Source organism: Equus caballus, chromosome X (assembly GCF_041296265.1).
Source record: "Equus caballus isolate H_3958 breed thoroughbred chromosome X, TB-T2T, whole genome shotgun sequence".
Classification (NCBI taxonomy): Eukaryota; Metazoa; Chordata; class Mammalia; order Perissodactyla; family Equidae; genus Equus; species Equus caballus.
This window is the reverse complement of record NC_091715.1, coordinates 36179240-36197522: the sequence shown is the minus strand read 5'-3', so window position 1 is coordinate 36197522 and position 18283 is coordinate 36179240. Positions and strand designations below refer to the sequence as shown.

General features: G+C 40.3%; 1 protein-coding gene across 1 annotated transcript in view; it reads right to left on the bottom strand.

The window, feature by feature from the left end:
• Positions 1-18283, bottom strand: part of MAOA (monoamine oxidase A) — a 57110-nt gene that overhangs the window by 25133 nt on the left and 13694 nt on the right. Inside the window, exons 2-3 of the mRNA NM_001081832.1 lie at positions 13920-14014; positions 9109-9246 (exon numbers count right to left, since the gene is read on the bottom strand). Of these exons, the coding sequence (NP_001075301.1) occupies positions 9109-9246; positions 13920-14014 (233 nt within the window). The remainder of the gene's footprint in view (positions 1-9108; positions 9247-13919; positions 14015-18283) is intronic.

Below are 18283 nucleotides of genomic sequence, written 5' to 3'. Positions count from 1 at the left end.
TGTGGTCATTTTGCTTCTAAAATCCAGAGATCAACCATGCCATGTGACTCTGGCAGCTGGCCTTGTACTTTGGGCCAGGTCGTGCACTTCTCCATCTAACTTATGTTGAGATCTAATTCTCATGGGTCTGAAGATTGTGAGGAATGGTACAAGTAGATGCTGAGGGTGAATCTGTCTCAGCTTGAGAGGCAATTGCGCCTGGTACAGACAATGAAAGGCTTGTATGCGAGGAAAGGCTGGTTTTCTCATCTAGAGAGGGGATTTCGGGGATCAAAGTTCTCAGCTTTGTTTGTATCTACCCAAGTATCCTAAATCCCAGTCTCAAGTTCCCATTCCTTCCCTACCAGTGTCCCTGATTTAGCAGTGTCCCTAGCAGGGTGGGGCATTTAATTGGTGTTCCAACTCTGCAAACTTTACGCTCAGGCCTTGGACTTGGATTCTCAGTCATTTCTATGCCTTGACTCATTCAAGCTTCCTTGGAGACACTCTGATTTTCCAAGCCTGTTCTCAATCGGACATTCACAATTTTCAGTTTCTCCTTTTCTCTGTTTATGCTCCTTAGGACCATCAGTAGGTGTCAACTGATTCTATAATCTTTATGGTCACTATTCTTGCCACAGCAACCAAATGCCAAAGCTCCTTGATTACCCAATGCTTTGTTCCCCCTCTATCCTTCATCCTACACCACCAACAATAATTTAAGATATTATACAGCAACCACATACCATGGCTTGCCCATGCCCCATTTCCTCCTGGAGAAGAAGTTGTCCATGTATTCCTGTTAGGATGTGCTTCTAGGCCTGGAGCTTGTAGGCACCAGCGAATACTGATTTGGGAGAGACATGGTCCCAAAGATCCCACCTGGCTGCCTAGGTTGGAAACCACTTCTGCTTCCTCTGATAAACTAGAGCATTTTATTTGTTGCCCATGGCACCTTGCTATTTTCTACACTGTATTAAACTGATTTATGTACATGTCTTACTTTCCCGACTAGTCTCAACACACCTGAGAAGAAGGACCATGCCTCACTTGTGTTTATATCTCCTACATTGCCTTGTAAATACCAAGGTCCCAAGAAATGCTCATTAAATGAAGGAATAAAAGGGGAATGGAATTCTTGCTTTTAGTCTATCTACTATCACATCTAGCTCCCCTAGGCCTCAGAAAGGGTCCAGTCTCTTTCTATGTAAATGACTCCCTCTTTTTCCACCTCAGATAAAACTTTCTAATGAATGCCAATTTAGCACTGATTTTTAATTATCAATTACACATATGTATACCTTTTCTAAAATAGCAATAATCAATATCACCATCAAATTTACTAGAACTCCCTATGTGTAAAGTGTTGAAGAGAAGAGAAAAATATGGAAGACTCAGACCCTTAGGGAACCTAAATCTCTAAAACACATCCTATGTTAGCATTTCTCACTTTGATCTTTATGGATGCGATATGAAAACGAGTTCCACGGTCATAAATCTTGGAAATCCTGACTTATAGTTAAACAGCTTTATTTTTTCTTAACTGCCAGCCCTCATAGGACTTCTAATTTGCTAATGGACATCGTGGCTCTTAAAGATAGGGATAGAATATGGAGCACTTCCAAAATTTATCTGACCAACAAACTCTGTCTTTTGCAAAGCACTTTTGGGATTAATGTTGCTTTGAAAATATGCCCTTAGGCATGTCTTCTTATTCTGGCTGCCACTGGCACGGGCCTGAGTAAACATGGGAAAACGTGGGCTAGAAAGAAGAGGTGTGATAAGTAGAAGATTTATTTTCCAAATGCTACAAATGGGAATATATTCTCATTTATACCTCTCCTGGACAAGAGGGTACATCATTCCACAACGCCGAGTTGAATAGGAGAAATAAAATGAAATCACTTATACGTCTAGCTCAAACTGCAAATGTTCTGTGCCGAGTCTTGGACCTGGGCCCCTGCCACTTAAAACCGGGCAGTACAAAGCGAAAGTACATCAGAGCAGGTCAGGAGGGTCAAGGGCAAACAGAGCTTCTTGCCAGAGAAGCCTTGTGTATCCCAGTGACTAGGCAGATGCAGCCCTGCCCCTCCGCTGGATGGTAATGGATGGAGATACCTCAGTAATGGCTCCTGCGATCATGCCATCATGATGAGGGACATGATCAGGGCTTACAGTAGGAGGGAGGTGCACCAGGAGCCATCAGATTCTTAGCACGATCTTCCCAACATCTGAAGATCAGAAAAGTATTTAAAAATAATTTACAGACCGGGAAAAGTCAAAGATACTCAGGATTTCTTTGGTAGGTGCCCAAATAATTATGTAGATTAGCGACTGCACCCACATCTGTGCCCCAGGGACTATTTTTATCACCCACGGCTGGTCAGCAAGTGTGAGCCAACAGTAATTTCTTTGCATTGTCTCTGAAGCCTGATGTTTTTTCAGAGACATTTATCTGCTGGCTATGGCTGTAGAAACTAGGCCACAAAATTAAATCTCAGCCTGAGGTTCATTGTGTATCATTTGAGTCTGACAAATTACATGAGATCTATGGAAATGAAAAGAAAAGGACTAGTAGAGCTCAGTAATTTTTCTCTTTGTTTGAAAAGCCTGACATGAAAAGGACTCAGTTCCACAGCTTTCAGGATCAAAGTGTTCATTACGTGTAACTATAATTCACACTCAAATTTTCTGTGATTCCACTTAGAATTTTCTCCTTCTAGTTGCGTTAAACCCAAACACAAAGCAAAAATTAAAATGAAGTGCTATGAAAACAGTACTAGACTGTTCAAATATAAGGTATCAGCATTATTGTCATTATTTGTCTCTGTTCAGTTTCAAGTTCTGTGTTTGCTAAGGTTAGTTATCAAGTAGGCTTTCTGTCTGTCTATCTGTCTGTGTGTTTCTCTCTCTCTCATTCACTTCTGCAGGACCTTGAACCAAATACTTGCATTCTTACAACTTTCTCCTGTCTCTCAAGTAAGGATAACTGTCACTTACTAAAACTCTGAGGTCCACTAGGTTTTCAAAAGGTATTCATTGAGTTTGACACAGAAGTGAAAAAGCTTGGAGTTCACACCTGAGACAGAGGGCTATACAGCAGCATCGATCCTGTTAAGTGGCAGGACAGGGCAATGACAGAAAAGACTTTCTGGCTGGGTCTGCATGTACTCATAGGACACTGGAGCTTCCCTTTTTCAGGAAGTGCCCAGAATGGACCAGGTACAGGATTCATAGGACATTAGAGAGTTTTTAAAGTTTCAACTGTTAGAAGGCTACTCTGCAAAAGTCTGAAAATTCAGGACCAATGATTAAGCCTTTTGGTTGGGGTAGTGGGTGCATGCTCTGAGGTGGTCGGGGCTGCAGAAGGGGAAAATAGGCAGGAAGTAGAAAGCAAGAAAGGAGGAGGATGAAGGAGATTTTAGCCTCAAACTGGCTCCTACTTTCTAACCTGAAAGGTCAGAACCTCTAGGAATTGGGTTATCACGGCGATTAGAGCAATTTCTCTTGAGGAAGCTGCTTATGTAATGTTTCATTCTATTCACAAGGTTCTTTTTTGCCATTAACCAAAATGCCAAGGCCCTACTTGAGGAGATGATTGCAAAGTTCCACTGCCTTCATGAGAAAAATCTTTTGTGTCTGAACTAACCTCCTTTCTATGCTGCCAGTGAAGACCAGTCCAAGGTGGGAGGGCCATTCTAGATTACTTCTCAACGAATGGTTAGAAATCAATTTCTGTAGTAAATTACTCCCTATTAAAAATGAATGAAAGGAAGAGGAAAAGAGTTCTGGGGAGGGATAATGGTAACACAACAATGTGAATGTACTTAATGTCACTAAATTGTACACCTAAATATGGTTGCAATGGTAAATATTATATTATGTTTATATTTTACAATTTAAAAAAAATTTAAAAAACAGAAAGAAAAAATTTAGTAATTAACCTGACTTTGCTATTTATTGGGCTGTCACTTCAACTGAGTAGAAACTTCATTCTCTAGAAACTAAATCTGAGATTTATCCCTGAAAGTTTATAGAAAGAAAGGAGTCTTTGAGAGAAAAAGGCTAATGCTTATCTAGCTTTCTAAACAGTACAAGGCTTTAAGAGTAATTTCTGTCATTAGGCTTTCCTGTGACCCACAAGAAGTAAATGAAGTCTTTTAAAAATGGAGGAGAAAAAAGAATGGAAGTTACTAAAAATTATTTCTTACAAGCTATGTCCATATATCTTTATACTGAATACTTGACAAATTAAAAATATGTAAACATTTTTAGTCTCTCTGTTTTTAAAAACTTACATATAATTGTAATTTAGAGAAGAAAACAAATAATCTCTCTTGCATTACCTCATTTCTACAATCAAAACAGAATTTCTTATCAGGAGCACAGGCCCATTACCACTTGCCTGTCCTCACCTAATTGTCTTTTTTTCATCTTCCACCCTGACTTATACAAATTACTTTACATTTTCTTTATTTTTCTTTTTAAAACCAGGCAGGATATAATGGCATAAAATAAAATACTCTTACCTAGATCATACTTTGACTAATAAGCTTACATAAATCATTTAACAAAAAGAATATATAGCTAACAATTCCAACCATGCCCTAGACCTCTAGACTTAGTATTTTAACACAATAACAGAATCCATCTGTAGTCTTCAGCCTGCAGAGCCTAACTGGGCTGGCCTGGGGGTTGCTCAGGAGTCAGATACTCACTGAAGGCCAAAGGGGCTACAGATCTATGGCTCAAAGTACAAGAGAAGAGAAGAAGCCACCCTGGTGAATGTAACGAGATGTGGTTCCCAGGAAGACCCACTCCCCCTAGTCCCTGGGTCCAGAGGAGCTCCTACTGCCAAAGTGGCAGTCTTAGGACTCCAGAGCCTGTTGGCGTAAGGTGATTTTTGTCTTTTCTTAGAGCAGTTTATTAAAGGGGTTCATAAGATGACTTCCTGCCCATGGAATAAGGAACAATGTGATGTAACCCACAGAATCCTGGGCTCAGGGGCTGGAAAGCCTCACTTTGGCTCCTAAACTCTCTGAGCCTCAGCTTTTTCATCTGTAAGATGTGGGGAAATAATTCTTATTACCTCATTGGGTCACTGGGAAGCTCAAACGAGGTAACACATGTATAGACACATTACAGATGGAAGGCAATGCCAATGCATGGAGTCAGGAGGATGAATCTAGGTGATTAAAAGAAAGGAAGCAAAGACACCACAAGCAACATCCCTACAAGAGCTTAACACCTTTAGCTTCTTGAGTTTCCTACTGAGAGGGGGTGAAAGTGAAAGTATAACTTTCTTTGAAGACAAAAGAGAAGACTTCTGTGAGTTGGTATGGAAAGGGGTTAAAAGCAGCTTAAAAATATATGTCCCTAATCCACACCAAACACCCTATTATATGCAAGGGGCCAAAGACACAGTTATACTTGGCAAGAATTAAGACAAACTGACAAAAAGTACATCCTCTGCTTTCAACATGGCCTACTGGCTAAAACAAAGTTCACCTCTTAGCAACGACAAAAAAATTTACTTAGTATTCCAGAACACGCACAGTCTGAAAAGCCTTTGATTTCAGTTGTTGGCATAGAAACCTGGAGTAAATGGCTGTGGGAAGAACAGAACCAATTCTAGGAAAAATTGCTTGCTGAGCTGTTACTATCAGGAAAGTCTATGTCGTTTTAAATAAATCTTATCACACCATTCTCTAAAAACAAATGTGTGGTATACATTTATAGTTTCTATTTTTATTGAGAGGACATGAAAAGCAGGGAGAAAGCGAGAATGAGTGAATATGGCAATTTCTCCTTCAAAGCAGCTCCTGCAAGATGCCTTGCTCCATCTCTGGCAGTGTTCTCCCTCTCCACGCCCTACCTGCATTATTATGATCTGGAAGAACCCATGGAAAGCAAAAAAAAAAAAAGGGAATCAAGCATTTTTTCCTCCCTCTCCAAAAACTGGCACGGCAAAATTTAACAAAAAAGTCTCCATAACTCAACGATACTCATTCATAAAACAATCATAATGGTGGTGTATCTTATTTACTAATGCAAGTAATTAATCCATTAATCCAAGAGGCATTCAAGTCCACCTGCTTTCCTTACACCATCCAAAGCAGAAGAATTGATAAAGAGAACATTTTAAGCATATCTAGCTGATGCCACTTCAAATCTACCTTTTTGGTTAAAGACAATATGATTAAGTTATATTAATTTCACAAATCAGTTACAATCTCCCAAATAAAGCTATCAAATTCACAATATTCATAAAACACATTCACTGTAGAAACCAGTCAAGAACCTATTATACAAGAATCGGGATCTACTAAACCAGAATTAGAGTAGGGTTCTATTCACAAGATCCATGAAGGATACAGGCAGAAATGTTAGTGAATAGTATTTATTTATTGTTATTGTTTACTTGTCTCCTCCCTATAGATGGCAAGCTCCATGTGAGTAAAAACTTTGATCATATGCCCACAGCGCTATTTTCAGCCTAGAAAAAGATCTGGTACAGAGTAGATTGCCCAGTAACTATTTATTAAACTGATGGAATGAATTTAGCATAATGATGTAAAACATCTATGAATGAAGTAGATAGATATAGTCTCTTGGGGAAGGGACAGGGTGGATAACACCAGTAAATGTCTATTCTCACGGTTCAGCTCAGAGACCCAGGCTTGGAACACCACATTATCACGTCAAAACTTGCGCTGTAGACACAATCTAGCAGAGGTCAAGAATAGTTCTTTGGTGAATACTAAAAACCATCCTAGAGTAGGTTGAAACTGGATGCCCTACAGTCTGCTAACAGAAGAAACAAATTGGAGCATTCTTTAAGGCTGCAACTTGGGAAAATTTAAGAGCTGAATCAATCTTGACCATAAAGAATATGGCTTGGTTTAACTAGATAGCAGCAATCTTCTAGTGATTCACTCACTTTAGTGATATTTACCAAAAAGAATGAACTGTATTAGAATTACAGAAGCTGGGGTTGTCATGAGAGCTGATGCAGAGAGTATCACAAAGACAATTTGCATTATTAACCCAATATACTATTGTGCTGCAGAAAAGTCCATTTTTTTTTCCCTAGAAATGGCCAGAATAGTGAGTTGAGATATTTTTAAATAAGTGGAATTATTTTTTGCTATACAGTTTATTAACAATCTTACTTGGAATAGTTAACTGAATATCTTCCTGCTCTTCCCTCATCTGGTCTCCTTACTTTACAGTTTCCTGGTCATTATAAAAACATCTACTACACTATTTCTCATTGCAGAAAGGAGACGATTTACTAGAAACAATAGCAGAAAGGCACTCATTCAGAGAAATTAACCTCTAATTGACCTGCTACATTTTTACCATAACATTGCTGTCTACTTTGGTGAAAATATGTGTTTTTTTGGCAGGTTAAAGTATGTGAGAGGATGGTTTAATGGTATTTCTATTCTCCACCATTTCATTAGATGAGATTATGTCTTAAATGAAAAGGACAGTGTGTAGCATGTTAAATACGTGCTTACTGGTAAGTCAGTTCTAAAATTCATGAAGAGCATGTAGTCAGGGGGAAGGCAGACCATTACTAGGTTTATAACCCTGTCAAATCACTTTACCTCTCTGAAGCTAAGTTTTCTCCTCTGTAAAATGGGGATAATCATGCCTGCCTAATAAGGTAGATAGAAGGATTTAAGGAATTTATGCATAAAACGCACTTAGTTGTTTATCATGAGTCTCCAGGGAAAAGAAAAATCTCCCAGCTCCTGAGTGTTAGGAAGAAAGAAATTATAAGCATGAGTGTGCTCAGATTCCAGGATAATCATCAGACTCCTTTTCTTCCCAGCTGGACTGGCGAGTGAATTTACATGACTGTTTAATTAGCAGTTGAGTGCAAAGGATTTGGTTTCTCTCCCTACATTAAATATGCCAATACACGTAAAACTGCTCAATAAATGTGAGCTGTTATTATTCTTACCGTTTTTATTACAGGGAAACATACTATGCAGAAAAGAGAAAGTGGGGAAGCAAAGGATTTTTTCCCTTTTTGATCATGGCCTATTGAAGCCAGCATTCATAAACACTTTGTATAATTTTTTATGTTTTCTACATTCCTCCCTTGACATCTGGACCCAATTTTTCTAAAGGCTTCTGGTTTGTTTTCTCATGTGCCACTGCCAGACTTTCCCAAGCATCCCAAACCATCTCAAACCAGCTCTCCGAGTTTCCCAAGATTCCTGATCTCCTTCATTGGGCATCAATGTGCACACATCACAAGTATCCTTAACTCCCAGCTCTGAAAGGCCTTGAAGACACTAGACCTACATGACTGCCTGGGGTGGAATGGGGGGTAGATGTGGTTACCGGTGTGGGAATCCTGGCATTAGAATGAGTAAATGACCCCTGCCCTCGTGACACTAGTTCCAGGAAGTGGGCTGCAATGTCAGATTGGATACTTGATTTCTCAAGGCACGTTTCCAGACTCCAGCTGCTCCATGTTTGGATTCAGTAAGAAAGAATAATGCTGGCAACAGCTGCTGTTTCTTGACTGGATATCAGCAGTCAGAGTTTAAACAGTCTCTTGTTTAAATAGTGGGAAACTGCACAACCGAGCGAGACTTCCCAAGAGTCAAGGCCAGGTACAAAGGAAATTATCAAAGTGTGCAAAGAAATGTCAGGCAAGAATGAGGATGAATAACCTGTTCAAAGTCTTAAGAAGTGGCCTCAAACTATTAGGTTCCTAGGGACCTTAGAATTGCCTCATAGGTGCCTCAGGGGCTGCCTGGGGCTGTGTGTGTGTGTATGTGTGTGTCCCAGGCACCCCCACCCGCAGAGGGAGGGAAGGAAGGAAGCTGAGAGCTTCTTACTCCTACTCCAGTTGGACTGGGGTGGGGCGTGCAGCCTTCAAGGGTCACAGTGGGTGATGTGGGGGAGGGCCAAGCTGAGGCATGACCCCTTGCAGTGATTCCAGGAGGCCACAGGGATTTTTTAAATGAAAACAAAAAAAGAAAAGAAAGGCAGAATACTACTTTAAACCTGACAGCCAATTTTTATGATTGCTTGAAGAAAAAACAAAACAAAACGAAATGTTTTCCCAAATAATGCTCCCCCATTGGTCACTTGAGCCAGGCTTACCTTGACATACTGAACAAGACGCTCATTTACGTTCACTTTGTAGGTCTCTAAACCCAGCTCCTTAGATAACCGTAAGATCCTGTTCTGGGTTGGTCCTACATAAGCCCCGCCAACATCTACGTAATTCACATGTTTGTTCTGTGGAAAGAGAAAAAGTAACCAGAAGATTTTAGTTAAAACATGAAAAAAAGAGTTTCTGTCTTATAAAAAAACATTTATTTTTTACAACCTAAATGTGCCTTTTATCTCTCTTATAAAATGCAACTGAAAATAGCATTCCTTTCTTCTCCACTCATTAACCCTGTATGACACTCATCATTAAGCAACCCCATTTGTATAGTCACTGCTGAGGCCAATTCAGCAATAACATGCATAAGGAATAAAGAACACTGTGGGACATCCTGCTGATCTAAATCCTTTTCAAAGCATTTAGGTTATTATCTATCCTTTTCCTTGAGGTTGTGCTGCAGGAGCCACACAGAGATTGATTAGGCCTAACTCTCTGATTTCCAACAGAAGAAATTTTAAATCAGCCCACACTGATGAGCTCTTGATCCTATTTTAAAACATCTGCAGGGGGCCAGCCCGGTGGCGTAGTGGTTAAGTTCGCGCACTCCGCTTTGGCAGCCGGGGGTTCGCAGGTTCAGATCCCAGGCGTGTACCTGGCACCACTCATCAGGCCATGCTGTGGCTGCATCCCACATAAAGTAGAGGAAGATTGGCACAGATGTTGGCTCAGCAACAATCTTCCTTAAGCAAAAACAGTAATATTGGCAACAGATGTTAGCTCAGGGCCAGTCTTCCTCACACACACACACAAAAAATTTGCTGGACAGAATGCATCACAGGAAGACACGATCTGCCCCCTAGTGACCTGCCTAACCTCATCTCCAATTCTCTTTTCCTTAATCACTCTCTTTTAGCCAAATTGATCTCCTATTTCTTGAATACACCAGGCACATTTCTGCCTTAGAATCTTTGCATTGGCTCTTCCTTCTGCCAGGAATGCTCTTGTCCCAAATATGCTTTTGAGCAGAGAAGTGCCACGATCTGACTCAGGTTTGAAAGGCTTATTCTGGCTGCTGCACGAAGACTAGATTATGGGCAGCAAGGGCAAAGGCAGGGAAATCAGTTAGGAGGCTACTGAATAATCTGTCCTAGAGATGGTGGTGGCTCCCACCAAGCGGCAGTCATGAAAGTGGTGGGAAGTGGTGAATTCTGGATATATTTTGAAGGCAAAGCCAGCAGAAGTTCCTGACAGAATGAATGCGGGGCCTGATAGTGTTGAGCATGACTCCGAGTTTTTTGGAGTTGCCATCCTCTGATATGGGGAAGGCTTCTGGAATAGTGGTCTTGATGAAGAAGATCAGAAGTTCAGTTTGAATGTGTTAAATTTGAGATATCTGTTCAACATCCAGGAGATGTACACATTTCTAGCTTCCATATCAAGGCAGCACAGTATACTTTATTCAGCATTTTACTTATTTCGATGGGGAGAGTTAATCAGGCTTTCCATTCTGCCAGAATACCAGAAATGAAGTGTCCCTTTGACTTCTTTAACCTGTTCCTCATATAACCCTTACATTCCCTTTTACTACCTATTGGTGCTGTCCTCCAGACATTCTCTAGTCTCCAACATCCTTTTTAAGACATGAAAACAAAACTGGAGTCAGCACTCCAATAAATTTCGAGGTTTTAACAAAGACAGCAAGAGGACTCTTGTGAGTTCCCAAACATGATGTCTTTAGAACACTGACACTATCTGTAAGGCAAAAGTCCTAAGTGAGGTAGTAAAAAGTGTGAGGCACTTTACAGAATGTTTCTTTACAAAGTCAAAAGATTCTAAAGGAGGTGCCTCAGGTTCAGCAAGATACTAGAACTGTAATACCATATTCTGCTATGTTGCACTTCAGTCTTTAGGGTCTTGATTTCCATTTCATTACTCAGCCTTTGAAAAGGTCACAAACATGCAACTATATTAGGAAACAAATACACCATCCCTGCGGTAGCCCTGCAGGCATATCAACTGCATTAACTTGATCCTGAAGAATTACGGAGGAATCGCAGTAGGAAAAACTGGGAAGTTCTGAACTAATAGAAGATCTATCTGAACAGCTGCCAAGTGACAATAGCAAAGTTGACATTTCAGTACTGAAAGATCCAGAATAACTTTTATGACATTTCCATTCCAAATTATCCTAATTGACCGAGCTATGAGAAACAATTCGAACAATATTCAGTTCCGTTTTTTTATTAAATACCATCATCTGTCCCTGTTTCTTAAGAAAGCCTTTTTTTCTCCTTCTATTCATTTGAAATCTTATAAATGTTAAGTCCTAGTTTCTAAGCATTTCAAAGCTCTTTTCTCGCCTACCTAAGGGAAGTTATAATATCATGTTCAATACACAGTAGTTCCTGTATGGTGCTGACATATATAAATAATGCAGCATGGAAAAGCAGCCTGGGGAAATAACATAGATGGGGACAAGCATGCTAAATTCTCATTTCCCTTATAGAAAGAAATTTGCTCCTAACTGAAAATCTGCAACATGACTGATGGTCCTATTTAATAACCAAAAGGTTTTAGAGATAAGAAAAGTAGGGCTAAGGGACAACTTAATAACTATCTCAAAAACGAAGGAATATTTTTCAGAAAATGACAGGAGAATCATATCTAATAAGTCATACAGTCAGAATATGCAATCCTTCTTTTGCACTCCAACACACTGCCTTCGATTAGAATTTGAAGGTGGAAGGGAGCTTCTTTGAGTGTATTTAGATTGTATCTCATTGCCCAGATGAGAAATCTCAGATGTAAAGTGCTAACAGAACTTACCCAAGATAAGACAGTGAATCAGGCCAGTACAGGGGCCAGAATCCCAGTCTGCTCACTCCTAGATCTATTGCCTCCCAGTGGACTACATTTGAGGAAGTACTCAGAAATTCTCCAAATGCAATTAATCTGGATTTACATTAATTTAAAGCAAGCAAGCAAACACACATCATAGAGCAGCACTTCTACAGTATCCCCTGGGGATCTTGTCAAGATGCAGCTTCAGGTTCAGCAGGTCTGGGACAGGGCCTGAGATTCTGCATTTCTATCAAGGGTGATTTCTATCCTGGGTGATTCCACGGCTGCTGGTCCACAGGACACTTTGCGTAGCGAGGCTGTAGAACACTTTTAGAGCTGAGCAAAGTGAAAATAGGCCTATGAGACATCCCTGCACATCTAAAAAGGTAGAAAGCGAATGACAGAAGGGGAGCATGGCATGGTGTGACTGAAAGAGCTGGTACAATGTCCTGGTTCAGATGCTGTTGGTTGGCTATTCCACATCCATTCATATTCCCTTTCCCATGCCTGCTTCTATTATGCAGCCTGGAAATGGTAAACACTTGCTTCCCCAGGCTCCCTGGCAGCTAAGGGTTGCTATGTGCCCCAACTCTGGCCAATGAGACTAAAGCAAATGTCTGCTGGGGTCTTCTGGTAAAAGAAAAGCATTGCTGCAGATAAGACAGGCCACTTCTTCATGTTCTTTCCTGCCTTGAAAAGGAGGACTTGCTGCTTGAGCTGCAGCAGTGATTTGGTTACCACTAGGCAATAAGCCAACAAGCAAAGAATGGCTGAGCAGAGAGACAGAAAGAAGGCAAAGCCTTGAAAACAAAGCTGAACCCTCGCACCAGCCTGGACCACCTACCACTAGACTTCTTCCTATGTAAAATAATTGAATGTTTGTATTGCTTAAGCCATTGTTATTATCACCGCAAAAGCCATTCTATTCTGAGTCTGATACATCTTCTAATTAGATAGATGCTTTCTCTCCTTCCAGTCACTTCAACAGTCTGGTTTTGTCCTTGCTGCCAATCCCCAGCCTTTAACACTCTATTTGTGTGCTCACCTTCTAATCAAACACAAGGGCCTCTTTTCAGCCTTCATCCTGTGTCAAGTGCCCTTGGCATTTGACCCTGTTGATCATCCCTTCCACTTTCCTCCACTGATTTGCACGGCACTGCTCTAGTCTGGTCCTCCTCTTCTGCCTCTACTGCCTCTCTCTGGCTCCTCTGCCTCTGCCCCCTCTTAAATCTGCATGCTCCCCAAACTTCCATCTTTGGTCCTATTTCCTCCCCACCCTACGTACTCTTCCTTTGTACTTGCATCAGCTCCACACATTCAACCACCTGCAACCATTTCCTTGAATAGTAGTAAACAATAAGTGTGCATTTTTCCAGAATGGTGATGTAAGCTCAAGTATAAAACGGCAGTGACATAGCAAGAAGCTTCCTTCTCATGTCTAGTCGACCCGACCTGAGCAAAGAGTGTCTCTAGCAGCAGCACATCTCTTAGGGAACAAGGACCAAGGAAAAAGTTGTACAAAAATACGCTACATTTACTTCTGCTTACTGTAGCCACACTTCTTTTAAGTTGTGTATCCTTGGATAAATAAACAAGGAACCTATACTGTGTGTGTGCTGTGGGTGTATGGTCATCTCCAGTCCAGCCAAACCGTAACCCCACCTGAGACACTGCATACTCTATTTAGGTCTCTTGTATGGAAATTATGACACTGTACTGAAATTATTTGTTCACGTTCGTTTTCTTCACTAGAATATAAGCTACTGAAGGACAGAGGCTGTCACTCTTCGATGAGTTCTTGTTGAAAAGAAGGGACACTTAATTGATGGAGTAGTTTAGGGCTACGGAGGACAAATGTCTTAACTGCATGAACTCTTGAGATCTGCTCTAGCCCTGTGACTTCCAGTGAGCCCCTTCTGGTTTGTGTGAGATATTATATGTAGGTATTAAAATCACTTACCCTCACAGTGTATGTTCTTCCTCCAACTCTGTCCCGGGCTTCCAAAACCAAAACATTAGTTTCATGTTCGGCTAAGAGTTTGGCAGCAGACAATCCTAAAAGGAAAAAAAGGAAAACAAAATCGAGGAACATACTAACATCTAAACAAGAAACATGCAAGATTTAAGCAAGTTACACACAAAATGAATGCAGGGCATCATACACAATCCATTGATTTTACTGTCTTTCTAAGAAATTCTGACCACACTGTGATTAATTGAGCCACCAATTTTATAATCTATTATATATTACATTATCTATCATAATAAAGTTGGTTGACAAAATGTAACTTTTAAAATATCTATTTTGGTTTTTAGTGATAATCAAATCATATTTAAGAGAATTTGTTGAACCCCTAAATCAACCCTTATTGTGCTCCTCTTCCAGAAATCCTGATTGTATAAACAGAAGAGTATGTTTTCCTGGAGACTTCCCCTGGGTACACCAGCCCTCAGTATATCTGTGCTTTTCTCAACTTGAAAATCCCCATAATCCCCTCTTATAATTTATATCTGGATTACATGCTTGATAGATCTTGTTTGCCCCCACTAGATTCAAAGGTAGGAACCACACTTCATACTTTATTCATTGGCTCAAAGCTGAGAACAAGTTTTCACCTGTAAATCAAAACTTTCATAAAAGATAGATTTAAAACCCAGTGTAGTAATACCAGAAAAGAGAGAAAGTGTCGTGGATTAACATTACATCAAGTGTGCATGCTATCCACATGATTTATCGCCGATGTTAATCTTGATAACCTAGTTGAGGCAGTGTTTGTCCGGTTTCTCCACTGTAAAGCTACTCTTTTTCCCCCTTTCCACTCTGTACTCTTCGGGAGGAAGTCTATGCCAGCCTACACTTAAGGAGTAGGGATTTATGTCCCACTTCCTTGAAGGTGGAGTAGCGACATAAATTATTTGGAATTCTCCTGCACAGGAGATTTGTCCCCTCTGTCCCCCACTTCTTTATTTATTCAATCATTTATTTATATCAGTATGGACTCAAAGATAGTTGTTTGATACTTTGGATTATAATCCAATACTATGTTATTGATTTTGTTGCTTTCAGTTGGCTCCTGTGTCCCTTTGACACACTCCCATCATTTCGTGTGTGTGTGTGTGTTTAAACACTTCCTCACTTTCTGGTATTACAAGATGTCTTCTCTTCCCAGCCTTAGAATCAGTCATTTCTCCAATGAGCCCTGGTTTCTTTTCCTTTTCTTTTTTTTTCTGGTGAGCAAGATTATCCCTGAGCTAACATCTGTGCCAATCTTCCTCTATTTTGTATGTGGGATGCTGCCACAGCATGGCTTGACGACCGTGTGTAGGTCCACGCCTGGGATCCGAACCCGTGAACTCTGGGCTGCTGAAGTGGAGCATGCGAACTTAACTACTATACCGTTGGGCCAAGCCATAGCCTTGGTTCCTTTCATTGCAGACAGGTATTAGAAACTAAGATCTGGGCTCTAGGTGTGCCTGTTGCTACCGGGGTGTTACTACTTCTAAGACCTTTCAGCTCACAAAGTAAGAAAATATATGTGTGTACACACTTATTTGATTTTTTTTTGCTGAGGAAGATTCACCCTAAGCTAACATACACTGCCAATCTTCCTCTTTGTTGTATGAGAGCCACTGGCACAGCATGGCCACTGACAGACAAGTGGTGTAAGTCCACGCCAAGGAACTGAACCTGGGCCACGGAAGCAGAGCACACTGAACTTAACCACTAGGCCACCGGGCTGGCCCCCCACACTTATTTTTAAATTTACATTCTTTTTGTACTTCAAATGCTACCTTATACCTAGTTATCTTTATACTCCTATTACAAAAAATATGAAGCAGACTACAGAATTAAACATACTTCAAGAAGAAAAAAATTAGAATATTAGAGTGAAAGAAAAATAAGAAGGACACTAGGGATAAGATTAGTAAAATGATACAAATGATACCTAAATATGTATACAAATGGTTGAGGAGAGGAACTATCCTAAGTGATTTTAAAACCCAATAATTTGATAGTTCATTTCTAATGATATATATCCTAAAGACAAAAAAGAACTGGAAACATTTTGTTCAGTAATCATTTCATTGGTCCTAGTATTAGTTTTGTTATTTTGAGGCTATTATGTATGTAGTGTGGGATAAAGCAAATGAGTAACCAGGCTGGTGTCACTGAGAAGCAGAATTTGGGGCAAGGGGATAAGAAAATTCAGATGTAAGAACAATGAGATTAAATAAAAACCCTGTAGTGCTAAATATGAATTAGAATTATCAGTATAATTTCTGGATATATTCTGTCTTTAAAAAAAATACATATTTCTCAGTCCTGTCCAATGAAAAGGGCTAAAAATAAAAACCTAACTTGTAGCAATGAACACTCTCGACATCCAGATTGTGGTTTCCAAACAATCAATTCCCACTAAAAATGAACCATGGCTCATGACCTAGTCCAGATCTGGGGCAGGAAATGTACAAGATGGGTCTGAACCAGCAAGTCATACCAGAAAGCAAGGAGGCTATCAGAGACTACTAGGACTGTGACAAAAGGGCTCAGGAACCTACCTATATAAACTCCCACAGGCCAAAGATAGAACAACTTGGTTATCAAAAATAACAAGTGAATGGCTTAAATCCATGATTTCATAATAAATACTAAACAAACAAATAAAAACTCTCATTGCTCACCTTTGGAGAATGCTAAGGAACCACCCTATCATTTTGAAAAAGGATAAAAGAAAGAAAAGAATCTGGCAATCATCCTACCTTTCCTATTTGCATTGAACCTCAAAGCAACCAAATGGCTAACAAAGGAAGGTTTTACCGTATAAAAGTATGCTAGCTAATAAGTGAAGACAGGAATAATTAGAATATGAGCATTTTGCAACCCCTAATGAATTAATGGATCTAGTGTAATAATTGTCAACAGCTGCTAACATCACACACACAAAAAAGAGATAACCAAACATTATTTGCCTCCTGATGGAAGCATGCACCACCACCTACAAAGAGTTGAAGGGAGGAAGAGTGGGAGGGAGGGGAGGAAGGGAAGGGGCAAACAAACTAAATTCTAATGTGATCAAGCCTCTAGATCTGATACTCAGATACTTAGAGGAACGTGTTAAATACCACCACTGGGATGCAATCAACAAAATCCAGATAGGAAATTATGCAAGACTGCCCTGGTTCATTTTTTTTTAACAACTTGCCTGTCCCTGCTCCCTCTCCCCTTTACCTTTCACAGGTTTTTCCTACAGTAAATCTCTTACACAGCTAGTTCTCTCTTGATGTCTGCGCTCAGAGGACCCAGACTGACACAGTATTTTGTTCATATACAGAATGGCATGGAATATACATAGCCAGAATCAAGGATGAGTTTAGGTCTATAAGATCTAAAATGCAAGGAAGCTAAATCATAATATCCAGAACTGCTATCTGCCAATGTTTGTACATACTTTTGACCCTGTCAAGTCCAGTGTACCCTTACATGGCTGACATCCATCAAAGATTTAGGTGTGCAACAAATCTTCGGAATCTGCTCAAAAAGAAAGGCATTCCATGGCAATTTAAATAAATTCAAGCCAATATCTGCAAATCTTGGTGCTATGGGTTTTGTGGGACAGAGCCACAGGCTTCTTATGCTGACCATCACAAAAAAAGGAGGAAGGCAGATGAAAAATGCTTATGCATTAAATCTTTGTTCTTACGTCTGACTATTTCTTTAGAATTAAGTCCTACAAGAGAGATTACTTAGTCAAAAGATGTGAACATTTTTTTTTAAAGATTTTATTTTTTCCTTTTTCTCCCCAAAGCCCCCCGGTACATAGTTGTATATTCTTCGTTGTGGGTCCTTCCAGTTGTGGCACGTGGGACGTTGCCTCAGCATGGCCTGATGAGCAGTGACATGTCCGCGCCCAGGACTCGAACCAACGAAACACTGGGCCACCTGCAGCAGAGCGCGCAAACTCAACCACTCGGCCACGGGGCCAGCCCCAAGATATGAACATTTTTTAGGTTCAAAGCACCACTCTATATTTAAAAGCAAAGAAACTCAGGGGCTGGCCCCGTGGCCGAGTGGTTAAGTTCGCGCGCTCCGCTGCTGGCGGCCCAGTGTTTCGTTAGTTCAAATCCTGGGCGCGGACATGGCACTGCTCGTCAGACCACGCTGAAGCAGCGTCCCACATGCCACAACTAGAAGAACCCACAACGAAGAATACACAACTATGTACCGGGGGGCGTTGGGGAGAAAAAGGAAAAAATAAAATCTTAAAAAAAAAAATAAATAAAAATAAAAGCAAAGAAACTCAGATGCAGAAAATTTTAATTTCT